We start from the raw sequence: 20118 nt of genomic DNA on the forward strand, positions 1-20118 counted from the left end.
CTTTTCTCACTGGAACCATCACTGTATCTATGAAAGCAGTGGTTTGCAACTTGTTCTCTTTCTTGGCTTACAGCCTCTCTCTAGCTTTCCTTGCAAAGGTTGGGAGAAAGGATCATAACTTTGGAGCTCAGGAGCATTCTTTTCTGCTTGACTAAGAAGGTAAAAAGGTGAATACTCCCTCCAGTAATTGCCAGTGTAGATGTTGTAGTTATAGATTAGCAACAAAAGAAACAAAGGCTGGAACAACCTTTGACTGGCTTTAGCACACCAAAACAGAGAGACATCCTAGAAGGAGGATGACATTGCTGGGGACGCTGAAAAGAAATATTATCATTTAAAAAGTAGCAACCTTATCGTGAATGAGCCATTTAGAGGTGAAGTCTTCACTTAATTAATTTAGCACATTGTCAAGAATACTGGTAAAGCTCATAGACAGGTGGAGATAATGCTTGTCACACCCAGATATTCAGAAAGACACACAGATTAAAGTCCTGGATCATTATTTTATTTTTCAGAAAGTACATTTTATCATTTCTTAAGTGACTAAGACTACACAAAACCACATTTCTTGGCTTCAAGGAGTCAGTGATCAACTTTTAACTAACTCATTATGGGTGGTTACTTTTTAAAATCCAGCTGTCTTATTAAATTCCAATATGTGGGACATGAATATAGTTGCTTTAAGAGCATTTCCACATGTTAATTCACAGAAGATATGCTTGGAAAGAAAGTCTGTGTTCACATTTATCTATAAGAATTTTATATTTCAGTTCTAATATTCTAATATTTCTAGTTATTTGTTGCATTTTATCTTCACTTTCCTTAGGTGGCATACCCAGTAATTCCCAAACTCCCATTTTATTGCAAGAATAATCCCTGAAGAGGATTGCATTATGAAATAGTGACTGGTTCAATATTTATTAAGCCATATTTAGCTTGCTTGGGTTTTCACTGGCTTAACACGGTATGTGAATCTAATCAGAGTCTTGGCCAAGTCACTCAGTTTGCTCAGAATGAGAAAGAGTAGGCCTTTTTATTATTATTATTACGATTGGAGAGTGCATATAAAACGTTAAAGTGAAATAGCTGTGCTTGGAGCAGGTGGGACCAGCTTTAGAAGTAATCATGACCAGCTCTTTAATGATTCAGACAATGTTACTATATGCATGCTCCCTTAAGTTACAAAATATCTCCTTTGAAGATTTTTCATAATGATAGTGTGTTCCTGTGCACTTAAAAAAAATACCAAGTCACTAAAAGCTAAGTGAAATAAAACTGTTCCAAGATAATTCTGCAACCAAGGTGGTATCCCATATAAAAAAACAAGGATGTCCTGTTTTTCATTCTTAATGCTTTAGAGTCTAGGTTTTTATGGAAGAAGGTGTCCTACATATTCATACCAATCTCTCTAGTGTAGCTATGCAAGAGAAATTCTTGAGAGGAAATAGAAAGGGGAAAGGAGGAGGAAGTATGTTTTTGTGCTGGCGAATATTTTAATTGGACTTACAATTTAAAATTGCTAAGAATTTAAATTAGTGAGAAAATTGCAGTGCAACAGAAGACAATTCATGGTCAACATATAATTCATAAAGACCACAATTGCCAAGCTCTTATCACTAATCATTTTATTATTGGTTAATATAAGCTAAATTCAGAATTTTAAGTTCAGATTTTGAGTGTTGAAATAGGAAATAAGAAGCACATCATACCATTTAACAATAGTCTTATGGTTACCTTGAGGTGATGACAGAAATGGCCTCCAGATATCACAGATGGGCATATTAGTGGAATATGTTGTGCTTGACATCAACAGTCATGGCAACTGTTAAGGAGGGAAGGTGAAGTACAGGAACGATCAGAAGTGGGTGGGCAAGTAAGATATGCCGGACTGAGTACAGTAGAGAGAGGGACAACATGCTTTAACCATGCTCTACTCATCTCGCAAGGATCTTTCCAGAACATTGAAACTGAAGCATCTGTTTTTTGAACTGTGGCCAGCCAAAAATGATTTGGCAGATCTTCCAGAATATGATCATTTGTTCTGGATTAGAAACAAAATGTAATCTTCTTTTCACACGGAAAACATATTTTTTTGTCCTGCACAATATGAAACAGGTTACAGTTTTCTCCTTATGGTTTTACTATACTTTCTGACCCATTCACAAGATTTTGAAAAATGGTCATAACGGAAAGAAATATATTTTTATAAGCATTCATTATCATTTCTAAATCAGTTCATTTTCTAAGCCTGCTGGAATGGTACTTCTTGCAATACCATATGTGCTGCTTGGTATTGTAAGTGTAAATTATGCATAATTAAAGCTAACAAGGAGTTTCATAAGATTTGTTTTCTTGCTCTACTCACACTTCTGTTCCTCTGTTTTTATTTAACTGTAATGTTTCTTCTACAGTCTACCATATAGTACACTTCAGCTATTGAAATTTGAAGATGAGGTGGTAGTTACTACATGTAAAAACAGAGTGTGGACCATTCTGCAACTTTAGGTGGAAGCAAATTCTTGATTAAGTTCAATTATAAGTAAATATAGTTATAGGTAGTCCTTGACTTATGACCATTTGTTTGATAATTATAAGCCAGCAGTCTGCTGCTGTTGCCAAAAAAACCAACACAGAGGGATAGAATCAAGATCACGTGAAGTGTTAATACCACTTTACAAGGCCTTGGTAAGGCCATACTTGGAATACTGCATCCAGTTTTGGTTACCACGATGTAAAAAAAGATGTTGAGACTCTAGAAAGAGTACAGAGAAGAGCAACAAAGATGATTAGGGGACTGGAGGCTAAATCATATAAGGAACGGTTGCTGGAATTGGGTCTGTCTAGTTTAATGAACAGAAGGGTGAGGCGTGACATGATAGCAGTGTTCCAATATCTCAGGGGTTGCCACAAGATGAGGGAGTCGAGCTATTCTGCAAAGCACCTGAAGGCAGGACAAGAAGCAATGGATGGAAACTAACCAAAGAGAGAAGCAACCTAGAACTAAGGAGAAATTTCCTGACAGTTAGAACAATTAATCAATGGAACAACCTGCTTCCAGAACCTGTGAATGCTCCAACACTGGAAGCTTTTAAGAAGAGATTGTCTGAAATGGTATAGGGTTTCCTGCCTGAGCAGGGGGTTGGACTAGATGACCTCCAAGGTTATTTCCAACTTTATTATTATTATTCTTGTTGTTGTTGTTGTTGTTGTTATTATTATTATTATTATTATTATTATTATTATATAATTCTTCAAAGTTACAGTAGTTTTTAAAAAATTACTTACAATCCATTCTTGAAAATATAACCTTTGGGGCCAAATGATTGCAATTTGGGAACTTGGCAACTGACTTGCATTTACAGTGGTTGCATCTTCTTCCAGTCACATGATCACAATTTGTGATCTTCCCAGTTGGCGTCCAACAAGCAAAATCAATTGGGAAAGCCAGATTTGCTTAAAGATCACATGGTTCTGTTAACAATGCGTGGTTTGGCTTAATAAATAGAAATGTTTGTGAAATCAGGTCCCGTCACATGATGACTCATTTAACAACCACATTAGTTAGTGAATGAAATTCCGATCCCAATTGTGATCATACATCCAGGTTTAAATGTAAGTTTTAAACATGTAATTTTAAACTACTGAAAATTATATATTGATTGAATTCACACAAACAAAGATAGGGTTTTCTTTACCAACTGGCTGGCTTTGAACAGTGTTCTTAGCCATAAATGTATAGGTATGTTAAACTAAAATAGGTTGTTATTTTAGATATATTTGCCATTTTTTCAAAGATCTGTTGCTAATTCTATGGGAATTGTGTTGTTTCATGCTAAAATTTGTAAATTCAGCATGAAAAATTCTATTTCGTAGTTTCATGAACCCACAACATAGAAACTACCAAGCTGCATGTGATTTTATTAGTTTTCCAAGATGAAACTATGAATACACTTTATGTGATTAATTTCAGTTTTGTTAACTTTGGCCTTTGTCAGTTTAGTTGGAAATTTTAGGAGTAGAAATTTCAACATCTGGAGAGCTTCAGGTTGTGAAAAACTTTCCTACATCGATAGGCAGGAACTATCCAAGGTCCTGTATAAATTTTTAAAAACATTTTGGTTAGAGCAGGGGTGTCCAACCTTGGCGATTTTAAGTCCTGAGGACTTCAACTCCCAGAGTTCCCCAGCCAGGATAGTCTTAAAGTTGCTAAAGTTGGGCACCCCTTGGTTACAAATTCTCTAAATTAAAGCTTAGGCTTGTTCGCACAATCTTAATCAGATTCACAGATTATCAAGGCCCTATGTTTCGTTACTTTTTTAGTAATTCCTTTCTCCTTACTCATTTTTAATATATTGTGTATTCTGTTATACCTCAGCATGGTTAATAATCTTACAGCATAATAGTATTTCATAAATGTTTTGTTCAGAATACAGAATAACCATCCTCATAGTACTTAATCATTTACTACCCAGCAGATGCTTTCATGTGTAAACAATTTTAGTATTCAATCTACTGTAGAATGTCTGTAAAATCTCACAAAAATGTCTTTTGATGCCTCTTCACAAAATATGCAAATCATGGCTGTCCTCGACTTACAACCATTCATTTAGAGACTGTTGAAAGTTACAATAAAACTCTCATTTTATGACCCTGTAATCCCTTAATTCAGTGTAGAGTCAGAGTTGACTGGCTGGATGCCCTTCCTGACACCACATGGAGTTCACAGCAGATTTTTTCCCCCTTTGTGCTGTAACCAGCAGAAACGTCTGCGGGTAGCTAGGATTGCACTCTCAATCTTCCAAAGTGAGTGTCTTTGGCGGGAGGAGACGAGGGTTTGACAACCACTAGGCCATCATGCTGCTCACCGTTCAAAGTTACAGTGGCACTGAAAAAAGTGACTTATGACCGTTTTTCACATTTACGATCATTGCAGGATCCCCATGGTCACGCGATCAAAAATAAGCTGCATGGTAATTAATTCATATTTCTGATGGTTGCACTGTACCGGGGTCATGCCATCACCTTTTGCCACCTTTTGACAAGCAAAGTCAATAAGGAAGGCAGATTCACTTAACAACGTTACTAACTTAAACATTGCAGTGATTCACTTAACAACTGCGGCAAGAAAGGTGGTAAAAGTTGTTCCTTTAACAACTTAGCAACAGCAAGTTTGGGCTTGGTTATAATTGTAAATCGAGGACTTACCTGCACAGCATCTTTATACAGTACATTGAAATTTTATTTGTTGTGATTTAAGCAAAGAAATAGTCCAGTAGACCGTGCTTTGGTACACAACTATTTCAAGTTTCTTATTGATATATAACGTGAAGTTTATACATCAATCTATTAACATAAGTAAAGTTTGCAGAGCAGCAGCTTGTGGGAGGTGTCTCTGAATGACAGAAGACGAGAGCAGAGAGCTAACTTCTTATTTGCTTTTGTTGCAGGAGCTGAGCAAGAGTGTAAGCACTAGTAGCAGCAGCAGCAGTAGTAACAGTTTTTCAAAGCCCCATAAATTATCAAAGGAGCACAAGGAAAAATCTTCAAAAGACTCAAAAGAACATAAAAGTGCCTTCAAAGAACCTTCCAGGGAACACAACAAATCTTCCAAAGAATCCTCTAAAAAACCCAAAGAAAATAAACCACTAAAGGATGAAAAAATTGTTCCTAAGATGGCCTTCAAAGAGCCCAAGCCTATGTCGAAGGAGCCAAAATCGGAAAACAACATACTGACCCTAAGCGGTGGACAGCAACAAGAGAAGAAGGCCGCCTCCAAGAGGCCTCCTGGCCTGGATACCGAGGACCTTGCCGCCAAAAAGAAGAAGAGAAGCGGATCGGAGGCTTTATTTAAAAGTTTCTCTAGTGCTCCCCCGCTGATACTTACTTGCTCCAGTGTGGAGAAAAAACAGACAAAAGACAAATCCCAGTTTAAAATTGGGAGAGTTAAAATGGAAAGTGAGCCGCTGGAGAAAAAGAAAACTACATTGCCACCTTTCAATGATATTGTGGACCCTAATGACTCCGATATGGAGGAGAACCTGTCTTCAAAGTCAGAAGTAAGAGTTTGTGCTTAATTCTTATTTTGTTGTCCGGTTGCAGGTTTTGCTTTGTTTTTAATTTTTTAAAAATGTCTTGTTTAGTGTGTGTGTGTGTGTGTGTGTGTGTGTGTATACACATATACGTATACATATACATACATACATACATATACATATACATACATACATACATACATACATACATACATATATATATATATATATATATATATATATATAGAGAGAGAGAGAGAGAGAGAGAGAGAGAGAGAGAGAGAGAGAGAGAGAGAGAGAGAGAGAATAGATTCCATTCCATAATATAGGATCACAATGTTTCTTTGAGGCTGATGAGCCAAGGTATAATTCATCTCTTCCATTTCATTTTAATAATTAATTTGAACCGTGTCCACTGCTTGATAATATACTTTATATTGACGTACACAGTTTTGAAAACATTCTTATATTCTAGGTTGGTTCTTGCTATTCTTGCTGAGGATTAGTGAATGATGGAAGCACATTTATGAACAAGATAAATTCATACCTTAAAAGCTGAAATTTAGAAATGGGATTTTTTTTTTATTTTTTGTAACATTTCTGTCTTTGGAATATTTGACTGGATCCTTGAAATGAATAGGAAAAGATGGACTATTTATTTTTAATTGCTCTTCGCTATTTCATAATCTTAACAGTTACATGAGAGAGATTTTGGGCTTTGAAGTTGTGAGCCATGTTGTTTGTTAAAATAAAGAAATGAAATACATTACATAGGGTGAGTTATTACTATATGGAAATCCTCTACTGCAGATCAAACTTAGATATCTTTGTTGTTATTATTCTGATCAGACGTGGAAAATAAAAAGTCATTCTCACTGTCTAATCCCACCTCATTTGAGGCTAGTAGCTGTCTTATGATGTCAATATGCTTGTGTATCTGATGGAATCTTAGGTCATTGTGGTTAGTTCCTGTATTATAGAATTGGATAGATCAACCCTCTGTAATTTGATATCCTGTGATTCATATCATTCTAGTCAGTAAAACTGTTGGGGAAGGCTGGACAACTAGTTTGCGCTGTGGCAGCACTGTAGTTATCCAACCACTGAAAGACAGGAATTATCAGATGAGCTATCTAGACATATGAAATATAAATAAATAAAAATAATAGCAAACATTACAATATGCTCTCTGAATATAAAGAGCTTTCCATATTCTTCTTTCAAAAACCAGTCAGGATGTTCTGTCTATGTTATTTTATAGATAATTTGAAAGTTATGGATGTACCTGCTAAGATAAAAAGAAAAACCACCCTAATGAGAAGTGAATATATGCAAATTTCTCAAAAGTGAAATACTGTAACTAGATTTGAGGTGTTAGATAACAAGAATTGCCTTTGACTATCAAATACTTCAGCTCTGATGCTTGATGGAATGAGATGCCTGCTTAATATGAATTGTAATACAGTAATGTGCACAACACTTCCAATTGGAATTTTAATTTCCAATTAAAATATATTGTTGGTTTGACAGAAAATTTACAACAATAATTCTCTCTGTTATTAATAATAATAACAACAACAATAATAATATCAGTATTAACTTTCATTTTTATTCCATTACTTAATCCTATCTTTTTTGTAAATATTTTAAAATGTTTGGCACAAGCAATAGGTAGCTCACCAAAGAGAAATGATTCTTAGTCTTCTTAATTTTTCTTGATTTAAAATAATTCTATACTGCTTCCAGTTAAAAAAAAGAATCTCAGAGCAGTTTACAATTTAAAATTATAGATAAAAAATTTAAATCATACATTAAAATATTTTTTTAAAATTTAAATTTGCAATACAAAATGAAAAATAAAATAAAACTAAGCAGTGATGGAAATTTCTTGTAGACAGGTGGTATTTCATATTATTTTTAAGGTAGGTTTTAATTGTTTTTATATAGATAAAGGTTTAAACATTTTTATACTACTGTTCTAATAGTGCTACAATTGTGACCAAAATAAATATTTCTGTGCTATGCATTGGAACACTTCTTCTCCCCCCACCCCACTTTAGAAGTTAAATAAGATGTTGATAAGAACACACAAGATGGTGAAGGCAAAATGATTTATATTTCCCTGTTAAAATTAATTTAAAATATCATGTTGGGAAAAATATAGGAGGTAAAAGTGTATATAATTTCAACTATAGGTTAAATTCCTTTTTAGATCTAAAACATTGTTATTCAGATTTTTGGCATTCCTGGGCTGCATTGAGTGGAAAGGAATTGGCCTGTAAAATATATGATATAGTTAATGTATTTAAATAATAAACATCCTTTTTAATATAGTTTTAATGTCGTGCTGCTGCCCTACTAACTGTCTAGGGTTGAATGGGGCCCGTGGGCCATAGGTTGGACATGCCTGATCTAAAAGATTTATTTATAGATGATTTGTACTGAATACTTTTTAAGAAATTATATGAATATGACTAGTTGATTCCTTCATTTCTCTTCAAAGATGTCGGTCATTGTTAGTGTTGCTGAATGATTGGCCTAAAATAGCTACAAGCATCTGTGATTCCTTGGTAATAAGACTATGAATGTGACTTTTGAGTATAGATTATAGAATATGCTATCATTACTCTAATTGAAAGTCTCTACAGGATTGTTTTTAATTTTGTTGAAATTTTTTCTACAGTTTATAATATATAATTGTTCTATAATGTAGTGGTAAAGTATTTGGAAAAACAAGAACAAATAAGGTGACATTATGAATGCCTTCAGTACTTTAACATTTGTGGTATTGAAATGTTTGTTTTCAGTGTTTAGGAACATTTTATAATACTGCAATATTCAAGATTTTACTTTAGAACTGAAATGTTTAAAATTTACTCACATGTGCTAATGAGTAAAAAAAAAAAGCATTAAAATCTCTCTTTTTAAAACATTTAAACATGAAAGTATCCAGTAATGCCACGTGATTACCAAGAACTTTAGCTAATATTAAAATTCCAATATCAAGTTGTATGAGCAAAGTACTTCAGAAGCTTTTATATAATCAGCCAGTTCTAAATCCCATCCTGTAATTTTTGGCTCTCATTAGGAAAGTATTAGGCAACAAGGAAAGGAAAAGGAAGGGAAGCTTACAAATTTATTACTATTGAGGCAACGGGAGAATAGTTCAAACCACTTCACATTCTAAACATGTCTGCTTTTATCTTGAGTTCCTTAAAAACTGCTTTGTGAACAACTTCAATTACAGGATGTTTAATTTCATGAAAACATGCTTGCCGTTTTCCTATACTGGACCATGTAGCTGTGTGATAAGAGAACACTTGGCCTTGTTTTCATTGCCTGTGTATCATGATACATAACCATGTCAGCCTTATACTATTTATTTTAAGTTGCAAACTAGAAGATAGAAACATAGAAAAAATAGATCTCATTATGGATTATTTCATGTTGCAGTAACTGTGGTTGAGAAGATAACAGTATTTGTCGTAGCAATTATACTGTGTCTTAATTATGTGTATATTTTTTTTTAAAAAAAACTATCTTAACTGTCAGATAAGGAAGTTGTCTCCATCTTTGGAAGACTTGATCTTCTAATATACTAATGTACTGCTACCGGCAAAAGAAGAAGATGATTTTATCTGATTTATTTCTCTCTGCAATCCTTACGACAATTGTCCTCAGGGAAGGCTGAGGATTCTCTGAAACAGCATAGGAAATGGTGTGGTAGAAGCAAAGAGAACTGGAGAATAATATATCTTCCTTTCCCAAACAGATAGAATTCTATTTAAACTGTATCTACTGTGCTAGTGAAGAACAAAATAAATGGAAATAGGTAAAAGTAAAATATAGTTGAACCGTGATTTAGGGAGATCTGTGAATTCAGCCAAATTGTTTTTAAATTAGAGTTGGGGAAACTTTGTTATGAAGAGGCTAAATTCCTAGTGACCCCTTTTTTATGATGAAAGTGGAGTTTCAATATCCATAAATAAATGATAATTATTAAAGTATCTTTTAGACTGCCTGTTTTACGCAGAATCAGTCTGTCCAATATGGATAAACAGAATGTGCCTATTAAGAATACCTATCTACTGGGAAAACTGCAGCTAGGTGATTAGAAGCCGGCATTTTCCATGGGAATTCACCTCCAGTGGAACAGCATTCCACACGAGGTAAGAGTGGTCCCTTCCCTCACAATCTTATAGAATCTTTTGAATCAAGAAGCTTTATTTGCAAAGATAGTTAACAACTAAGATGGTGTAGTATTATTGCTCTGGATGAGCTGTGGCACTGTGAGTGTTGCATTCATTAGGAAACTTTGTTGCATATTGATATACTTATTTATTGTATCCCGCTTTTAATATATTTGTATTGTTTGTATTGCATTTCTTTGTATTATTTGTAAATTGCTTAAGAGACTTAGGTTGAAGCAGCACAAAGGTTTGTGCATTTGGATAGGGACACAAAACAGTCTGGAACCAGATTGCTCTCATACATTGTTTCTCTTGCAGTGGTGTGATTCAAATATGTGAACAACCGGTTCTCTGTGAATGCCACTTCCAGAAGTCCATTCTGGGCCTGGGCAAGAAAAAATTAGCTACCGGTTCTGCCAAAGTGGTGCGAACTGGCTGAATCCCACCGCTGTTCTCATGTGTTACTTGTTTGCTCAGGACCATTTTGGTTGGAAACATGCAGAAGAGGCCTTCATCCTGCAGTGGATAGACAGTGGCTAAAATGATGATTTGTTTGCTTGTTTGTTTTTGTCATATTTCTATCCCATTCCCTTGTGAACAATGAGTCCAAGGCAGTTAATGACAAAAATCCAGCATTGATTGTATAATGGATGTTTTTTTAATGGTTTTCATGTTGTAAGCAACCTGGAGTTGTCGGATACGAGGTGGAGGGCAAATAAATTTTATAAATAACATTAATTAATTAATACGTAGGAAGATATTTTCAGCCAAATCTTAAGTTGTATTGATTTCCACAGACTTAGGTTAATTTATTAAACATAGAGAGAAACCCTAATTTATGTCCCTCATATATCTCAAACATTTACCTCAGTAAAAGATAGGAAATCTTTACATTTTTTTCTAGTCTATTAAATTCCAATTAAGCTATGAACCTCTTCGGACTCATTACAAAAAAGTAGTAAATGAAAGGAAGAGGCTATCATTACTCATTAATCCGTGAATTATTATTATCATGCTGCAAAGCTGTGAAATCAAATGATTTTGATTCTGTGCACTCACTCTGGATGGTAATGGAAATATTTTACCTTTTGCTGATGCCAATGTTGAAAAGATGGAATTAGCTACATATGGCTTTAGATTCTGACATTTGCTCTTATTTACTTACACTTGATAAACAGAAATAATCTCTTAGCCAAAATAATTCCCAGAGTGTTAGAATATCTAAATACAGTACCTTTGTCATGAATCCAAATTACCAGTTGAACTATTAACATTGCAATCAAAGTTAAAATCTAATTTTTCTTTTCAGTCTGTGAGATACTATCCACTACTCCTTACTCCTCTTTACATCTATTAAACCTTATTCATTCTTTGGCTGGTTCCTTGCTGCTTCAGGATTTCTGTACGTGCAAGAAATGAGATATGGGTGGTCTTCAACTTATGATCATAACTAAGCTCAAAATTTCCGTTGTTAAGCAAGACAGTTGTTAAGTGAGTGTTGCTCTATTTTATGATCTTTTTGGCCACAGTTGGTAAGTGAATCACTGCAGAAGTTAAGTTTGTAATATGATTGTTAAGTGAATTATGTTGTATTCCACATTTGAAATACAGCAAAGTACCTATAAAGCAGTTCTTAGAAATATGTTTCAGGAAAGAACAGCTAAAAAAAACCCTACACACCTTTACATATGTGCCACAAGTTTTGGTTTGAAAAGATTAAGGGCTGCAGGAAATTTTACTTTCAATTTTTAATTTTTCTATTTCCCTTGTTCTTAAAACTGCTGTTGTAACTCCACTCGTAAGTTCTGTAATAAATTAATATAGGCTTGTTTTTATTGTCAGTTTTAGACTTACATAGAGTCATCATGTAAGGGTTGTTTTTCTTCAAAATTTAAAACGTGTAGATTTGCTTCAAATTGATGACAGTATAGTACATGTTGACTTTTCAAAGTTTATGTATCATTGACTGTAATACATTTGTCCTTCATACAAAGATACAACATCAACATATATATGGCATGTGATTGAATATTGTTTGTGAAAAAGGTTTTGCTAATCAACTCCAAAAAACTGAACTTTTTTCTCCTTGTCTGGATCAGATCTAGTTAATGCTTGGATGGGCCACTACCTGGAAATACAGGGCTATAGGTTGAACAAATATCCCAGAAAGAGGCAGTGGCTCTCATAAATTCATCATGAAAACTATGGTGACAGGTTTCAGGAATAGAATTCACCTTTTTTTTATATTGTACTAGCTGAGAAGAAAATATAATTCTCCAGCATGATAGATGGAGAATCCACGAATGGGTTAACTCTTGTCTTCCTGTCCAGTTAGACTAAGTCTGTCAAACTTGCCACGCCTCTCCTGGGCCAGGATACCTCCCAGTCACGACTTAGTCTGTGCCCAGAAAGGACGTGATAATTTTGGCTCCCATACTGAATTCAGAGCAGGTTGTTTGGTTTATTTCCCATTCGTGGATGCTCCATTTCCCTTTCTGCGCTGTGAGCTTGTCAGCTGGAAAGCTTACAGCCTGGGTTTGAGACACGAGAGCTGCACGTCAGGGTGAGCTCCCATTACTTGCCCCAGCTCCTTTTGAACCAGGCAGTTCAAAAGCATGCAAATGCAAGTACATTAATAGGTACCATTTTGGGAGGGAGGATAATAGCATTCCATGTGCCTTGGTGTATAGTCATGCTGGCCACATGACCTCAGAAATGTCTTTGGAAAACATTGGCTTCCTTGGCTAAGAAACAGAGATGAGCACCACCCACTAGAGCCGGACACAACTGGACAGGGGAAAACTTTACTTTTATTTTTTTTCCTGTAGATTGAGAAAAAAATAGATGAAAGTCATTTGGAGATAATGAATCATATGAATAGCCTATCATGCGTAGGGCTGGGCTAGCTGATGGAACGAATTAAGACGTTTTTCTCTCAGCTGGGCCCCTCCTGCATTCTCCACAGGCTTCCCAGGAATAGAAGGTTGGAGGAAAAATTCCAAATATGATTTGATTGAAAGATAGCTTCTTCAAGAGCAGGGCACACCTAAGTGCTTTCTTCAAGGCAGATGGCACCATGCCTTCCCTTGGAGAAACATTCCCACCACCTGAATCTTGCTGCATAGCAGACAGAAGGAGCTAAGAAAGTTATGGATCCAGCCCACAGATGAAGCGCTCATGCTACAAGCAATCTTATCTACTTCCCCAGGTTTTGCAAAAGCCTTACAATGGAGTTCATTATGTTAAGTTAAAATTTTGATAAAGGGGGCAATTTGCTGTCACTATAATCACAAGATAAATTGGATGGGACAAAGATATCTTATTGTGAAAGAATAAAATATTTGACGTTGGTTAAGATACCTTTCAAATATATTAAAATCTGAAGGAAGGATTTAAAGAAGTGCTTACATTCTCCACTATTAGGTTGAAAATTTTTTTAGGAGAATTGTTCAGGAAACATTACTAAAACCTTAATATTATAGAAGACAACTCTTCACATACGCAAAATAATAATGGATAAAGTGGAATAAGGAACTAGTGACCATTTTGATCTAATTTTGTATTGTTTTTAATGTCAAGAATGGCATTTAAGATAAACCATACTTGTTTGGGTTCACTTCATTTTAAATATATGGAAATATTTAGGATCAGTTGATACTGTATGATAGTTGTTTACATTTCCAAAGGGTTGATTATTCTTGGGCACCGATCAGTGAAGAATAACACTGCTTACATATGTTCTGTTTTGCTGATGTTCAGAGAGTTCACCAATACAGGTAGTTCTTAACTTACGGCTACAATTGAGACCCAGACTTTTGTTGCTAAGTGAGATAGTTGTTAAATGAACTTTGCCCCATTTTATGACCTTTCTTGCCACCATTGTTAAGTGAATCACTGCCGTTTTTAACTTAGTAACATTGTTGTTAAATGAATCTGGCTATCCCATTTGACTTTGCTTGTCAGAAGGTCGCAAAAGTTGATCACATGATCCTGGGACACTGCAGCCATCCTAAATACAAGTCAGTTACTAAACATCTGAATGTTAATCACCTGTCCATGGTGATGCTGCAATGGTCGTCTGAAAAAAGGTCATAAGTCATTTTTTCGGTGCCATTGTAACTTTGAACGGTCACTAAACGAACTGATGTAAATTGAGGACTACCTGTACCTTTTGAAATAACAAGATCACATCTAATTAGGCAAAATATATTGGTTAAAAGAAGCTCTTTTCCTATCTACTGAGTGTCCTTTCAAATTACAGTTCAAATGATTGACAGAGAGCCTGGACTGTGCTGGGGTTAAAATTGCTGGTGTATTGTTTAATTGTTTTTATTTAAAATTTCCTACAAGATGTTTCTGGAAAGTCCATGGCAAAGGCCTTTGATGAAGCAGTTTAATTTGTCTTAATTGCTCACATTCACATTACAAGGAGTCCCATGTTTCATTAATGACTTGGTAGCTTTTCTCATAAAGCCCAACCTTTCCTTGATAAAAGAGGAGTTGGAACTATGCCAGCTGTTTCACTGCTGCATCTGTACACGTTGCTAACCCATTAAAGCTGAAATATTTCCTCTGAATGTTCCTAATGAAAATTATTGGGATATGCAGATATTCTTGACAGTAGCATTCTTTTGGAGCAGTGTTCTACTGGTCGTAACATTTTATTTGCCTATTTTTCTTTATTCCTTCACTTAATCAGAAAATTCACCTACATCCAAAATTTAGAAATTTAAAAAGTTTCATTGTTCAAAACTACATTGGTGTTTTAATTACTTTGTGTGATTGTGTTGCTTTTTCTTCCCTTTGAATGCTTTGTATTTATGTCACAACTGATTGGCTATGTATATACAGACATCTACAATAGTGAAAGCTCCATAACTAAAAAAAGGCCAAGATCTATATTTTACCTTGTGATGTAAAGTGATTTTAGAATCTGATGATGATCTTGAGAAGCTTTGCTATTGTGCTGTATCATTTGAAGCAAATTAATGACTCACAAGTTATGTATAATAGTGATAATATTGATTAATGAAAAGATTTTATCTTGGAATAGGCAATACGATTACTAACTCCAGTGGTTTAGTTGTGCTCCCTTTGAGTGGAAAGCATAAATTTAAATGGGATGGTTATAGTGTGGTGGTTATAGTTTTATTGTTTAAGAAGTAATTTTCAAAGGAGTAAGCAAAAAGATAAAGAGATGGAAATGGAGTGTAGAAATATTCAATATCAGTTCCAGGGGACCATAAATATAATAATATTTCTAAGCATTGTCCTATTTATGAATTTTAGGCATCTGCTGGACTAGATACCGTATTTATCGGCGTATAACACGCATCTCATTTTAAAAAGGAAATTTCAGCTGCAGCTTCGGATAATGGGTCATTAACTATGGGTCATTAACATTATATCGGCGTATAACACGCACACATCATTTGCCCCCTATTTTCAGGAAGAAAAAGTGCGTGTTATACGCCGATAAATATGGTAATTGCTTGATTTGAATAAGCATGGATGCTTTTATACTCTTTCTTCCATGCTTTGTTTCTTTATTTGCTAACAATTATTTTCCAACTTTGTTTCTGTATAAGCGAATCAAAGCATTGCTTGTAACTGATTTTTGAAGGAGCATCTGGTGATTTAAGGTAGAGAAAAAATAAGGTATTGTATTCTTTTGAATGCTTTTGGACTGAGAATTTCATAAGATATCTTTTTTTTTTTTGCAGTATTCCTGAGTGGGGAAAAAAAATCTGTCTATGGAATAGAATATTTAATTCAAAAGAAACATTAAAAATATAAAATGCATACTTTGATAAAAAAAATGGGTGTGATTCTGAGCTACTCATAAAACTGTAGATGATCTATACATTATAATAGTAGGTTACAAATTAACAGTAAACTAATACTTTGCCTGGTTTTCTGTCATAGAAGAACAAGAAATAACTAAAACTGTGGAGATACTGTATTTCCTTTGTGGAGATATTTCCCTTGTTTTTTCTTGAATAATTTCTAATATCATTATTGTACTTCTATTGAGTTTTTATCTTTATAAGTTGCCCAGAGTCACTGAGAGTGAGTTGAGTGGCCATATGCATTTTCTTAAATAAATAATACCATTTGATTTGTTTTTTATTTATTAAACTTATATGTCATGTTTATGTCCCTCCGTCCTGTGCGTTCCCACAGAGAGGGCCTCCTCAGGGTACCACCGGTCAGAGAATGTCGGCTGGTGACCCCCAGGGGGAGAGCATTCCAGGTGGGTGCACCAATCCTTTGGAACCGCTTACCAGCTGAACTCCGGATGGCCCCCGACCTTCGCTCCTTCCGGCGTGATCTAAAAACTTATCTATTCGAACAAGCCAGCCTGGCCTGATGGATTTGGGTTTTAAAATTATTTATCTAATGTATTCTTATTTTATTGCCCTGTACACTGCCCTGAGTCCTCCAGGAGAAGGGCGGTATATAAATCAAATAAATAAATAAATATGTTGAATTTAAGATCAATTTTCCAAAATAGGAGAATAGATAAAACTATTGTAAGAAAATCCAAAATTTATTATAAACTAGTTTGATCTATATTATTTTCCATTTGAACATTTGAAGAACAATAAAATAAAACTTCATGCACTGCCTACTAGTGTGTTCTACCTTCTGAATCGAGGATTGCAAAAATTTGAATTAATTATTTGTTAAAAAGCTATTAGACGCTTAAAGGGCTTTCTTCAGAAAAGAAGAGAAAATTATTCACCCAACAGTACATTTAAATTTATGGTTCAAACACACGTCTACGTTTAATATTGAAATTTAAACTTTTATGAGTAAACCAAGCCTATAGTTTAATGTAAAGTTCTAAACTGCTAGGAATATTTCTTTTGATCAGGAAATCAATGCTTAAAGAAGAATTGTTCAACATTTCTTGTTTTGGGGAAGATGAGGAAAAAGCAGTTGCTTGCTTCAAATTGTTCAGATGTTCTATCTTTCTAACAATAAATACTAAAGCCAGAGAACTAACAGTGAGAGATTAAAAGTGTTGCATGTGACAGTTTCTAATAAATATTTTTAATTATATTTCAGTTTCTTATTTTAGCTTCTTGTATAAAGGTATCACTCTTGTGGTAGTCATAATCCTTGGTTCTAAAAGCTCTGAATCTATGAAAGTTTTTCTGTGACTAAATTTAAATTTCAGGGGAGGAACATGTTATGGCTAAATATATGTATTCCTGTTTTATTACACGTTGGACTTTCCATAGTTAGACTTTCTAATGTGAATGCTTCTCTGTTGCCTTCTCTGAATCATATTATAAATAACTGCAAAACAAAGAGGGAAAATATGAGAAATTTATCTAATATCTACCCTTGGGAAATACTTCTCGTTCTATAAATCTACTTAACACATACATTAGGATCTACATCATGGATCCTTTGACTATAGAAGCCAAACTACATATCTAAGTCCACATATTTTTGCTCATAATTTGGAGTAAGGTCCAGCTTATATGTATAGGAGACTTTGCACAGAGATCGTGTTCCATCTTATCAATACAAAAAGTGTTATTGTGTGAGGGAAGTGAAAAAAAACAACAAATGAATCTCCATGTATGTACAAAATGTTGAAATTGCTTGCTTCTTTCAGTCCCAGCTGTGAGAACTACAGATGTCATTTGTCTGAGAGGAACAGATGCTAACTCTACTCTCTCCCCCTTTCTTTGGCACCCTCAGAAAAAGAGAGATGTTCCATTAGTTTGCCTCACAATCTTTTTGATTGTGAGGCAAGCCTTTAAAAAGCTGTAAATCTGCCTTCTCATTACAAAGGGCAACAATAGATTGATTTATGGTAGATGAACAACTGTTGAGCTTATGTAAGCACAATGCATGAAACTGCAACTTAGCACTGAATTTAATGGGGAGGGAACTTTGAATGTATAATTGGATTTATGGCTATAAGTATACTATTTGTATTTCTTCATTAAGTTGAACTAAAATTGTCCATTCAATCTAACTTGAAGCTATAGCCACCTTGTAGAACACTAGTCGCAATACAGAACAAGGTGAACATTGGAGAACTAGAGAACTAGAGATAATCAAACCATAAACGTGTCTCCTTTCATTTTACTGTACACTAAATGGCAGTCTTAAGATTTAAAAACAGATGATTTGTAGCAACTTCACTCTTTCCACTTCTCTTGATAATTCTACAAAAGACATCGTGGTTGCCACCCTCTGATAAGTGAAGGCAGTGGGTATTGCCCTGTTTGTTCATTCATTCATTTGTGTTCATTTATTCATTCAATTTCTGTAACTCAGTCAATGATTCTATGCAGCTTACAATTATAATTTTTGTTTGTGGCTTTCTGATGGAGGAGGCATCAGGAACCTCTCAAGAAAGACCAGCCTCCAGGAACCTTGTCAGCCTTTCCTACCCCACTTTCCTCAGCTAGATTAAACTTATTTCTTGGATGGTGAAAGAAAAAAAAATGTTAAAAAATCATGCCCATGTATCAGTTTTTATTTCTTTATTGGTTTTGTACCAATAATAATGCCTTATTTTTAGTTAAACATTCTTGCCCTTTAGTTCATTTTGCTGCAGAAATAAAACCACTCATTTATTACATTATTTTCAGTTAATAATTGCTGGAAGAAAGTTATAACCTATTCCAGCAATACTTGGCATCTTTTGAGCGGAAAATGATTGTGTGTTTGTGGCTGATTGCAGCAGTGCTGAAATGGGAGAAAATTTCCCAAATTTCATGCCCTTGAGAGTAGTGGGCCCCTAACTTCTGTGAGTTAGTCCTGTACGCTGAGGTACCTTTATTGAAAAAAAAAATCTATGATGAAGTGCATTGTTCAATTACAGGTTACAGACACAAAGTAGTAGCAGTATACAGATGAGTAAAGTTGGTGTGTTCTCATGGAATAAAGAATATGTACATGGAAGTAAAGGAATAGATATAATTGTAATTGAAAAAGCTAAAATGGATGTCAGTAAATATGAATTGATGTCATCTAAAAGTTACGTATGTATAAAAGGAATTCATAGATTGCTGATAAGTATGTGACTGGTGATAATGGAAGAACCAGGGATGCATTTTGGAGAAATGGATATGATCTGGGAGAAAATAATAACTGTTAGGTAACATTTATTTATTAGACTTATATGAGTGGTGCTGTGGCCTAGAGGTGGTGCTCTCGCCGCACAATCAGGAGGCTTTGAGTTCAATTCTAGATAACGGCAGATCTCTCCCCCCCCCTCTCTCTCTCTCTGAGCAATGAGTAATTGTCTGCTGCAAACTCAGGTAAGCATCAGGAAGGGCATCTGGCCAGTAAATGCTCTGTGAAACATCCTGCCCCCAGAGGTGAAGAAAGCCCCCAGTCTCTTCACCTTCTGCAAAGGGATTACAACTTGACTCTGCGGCCTTGCATGGGGTACGAGGCACAGACAACCACGGGGCTGGCTAGTTAGTGCCTTCAGAGCCCCCCTCCCCCATTTGTAATAATCCAACATTAAATGGCCATTTTAGGATTTTTTCCCCCTTTTGATATTTTACACAGTGTTTTATTTATTGGTCATATTATAATGTACACTACTTAGAGCCTCTCATTCCGGGAGATGGGCGGTTTAGAAGTATGAAATATAAATAAATAAACAGCAAGACTAAGGGGAACAAGTACCCGATCCATCATCTGCGTCCATGGATCTCCATGCTCCAACTTTTTATTTGTATTTTGTTTCAATTTGTTTTTTGGGCAAGCAGGCCCTCCTTCTCACAATAACCAACCCCCAAACCTTCTTCCACTCTAACACACACACACACATGCACACCACCCTGCTTTCACATGGGCCAGTGGGGGGGGGGATGGTCTGATACCCAGTCAGGCAAAGACCTCTACCAACCTACCCT

The 20118-nt window shown here is 35.1% G+C and overlaps 1 protein-coding gene across 1 annotated transcript in view; it reads left to right on the plus strand.

The window, feature by feature from the left end:
- Nucleotides 1-20118, plus strand: part of MLLT3 (MLLT3 super elongation complex subunit) — a 127433-nt gene that overhangs the window by 87423 nt on the left and 19892 nt on the right. The window contains exon 6 of the mRNA XM_083353100.1: nt 5448-6056. Within this exon, the coding sequence (XP_083209226.1) occupies nt 5448-6056 (609 nt within the window). The remainder of the gene's footprint in view (nt 1-5447; nt 6057-20118) is intronic.

This window comes from Vipera ursinii, assembly GCF_947247035.1.
Source record: "Vipera ursinii genome assembly, chromosome: 2".
In the NCBI taxonomy this organism is placed as follows: Eukaryota; Metazoa; Chordata; class Lepidosauria; order Squamata; family Viperidae; genus Vipera; species Vipera ursinii.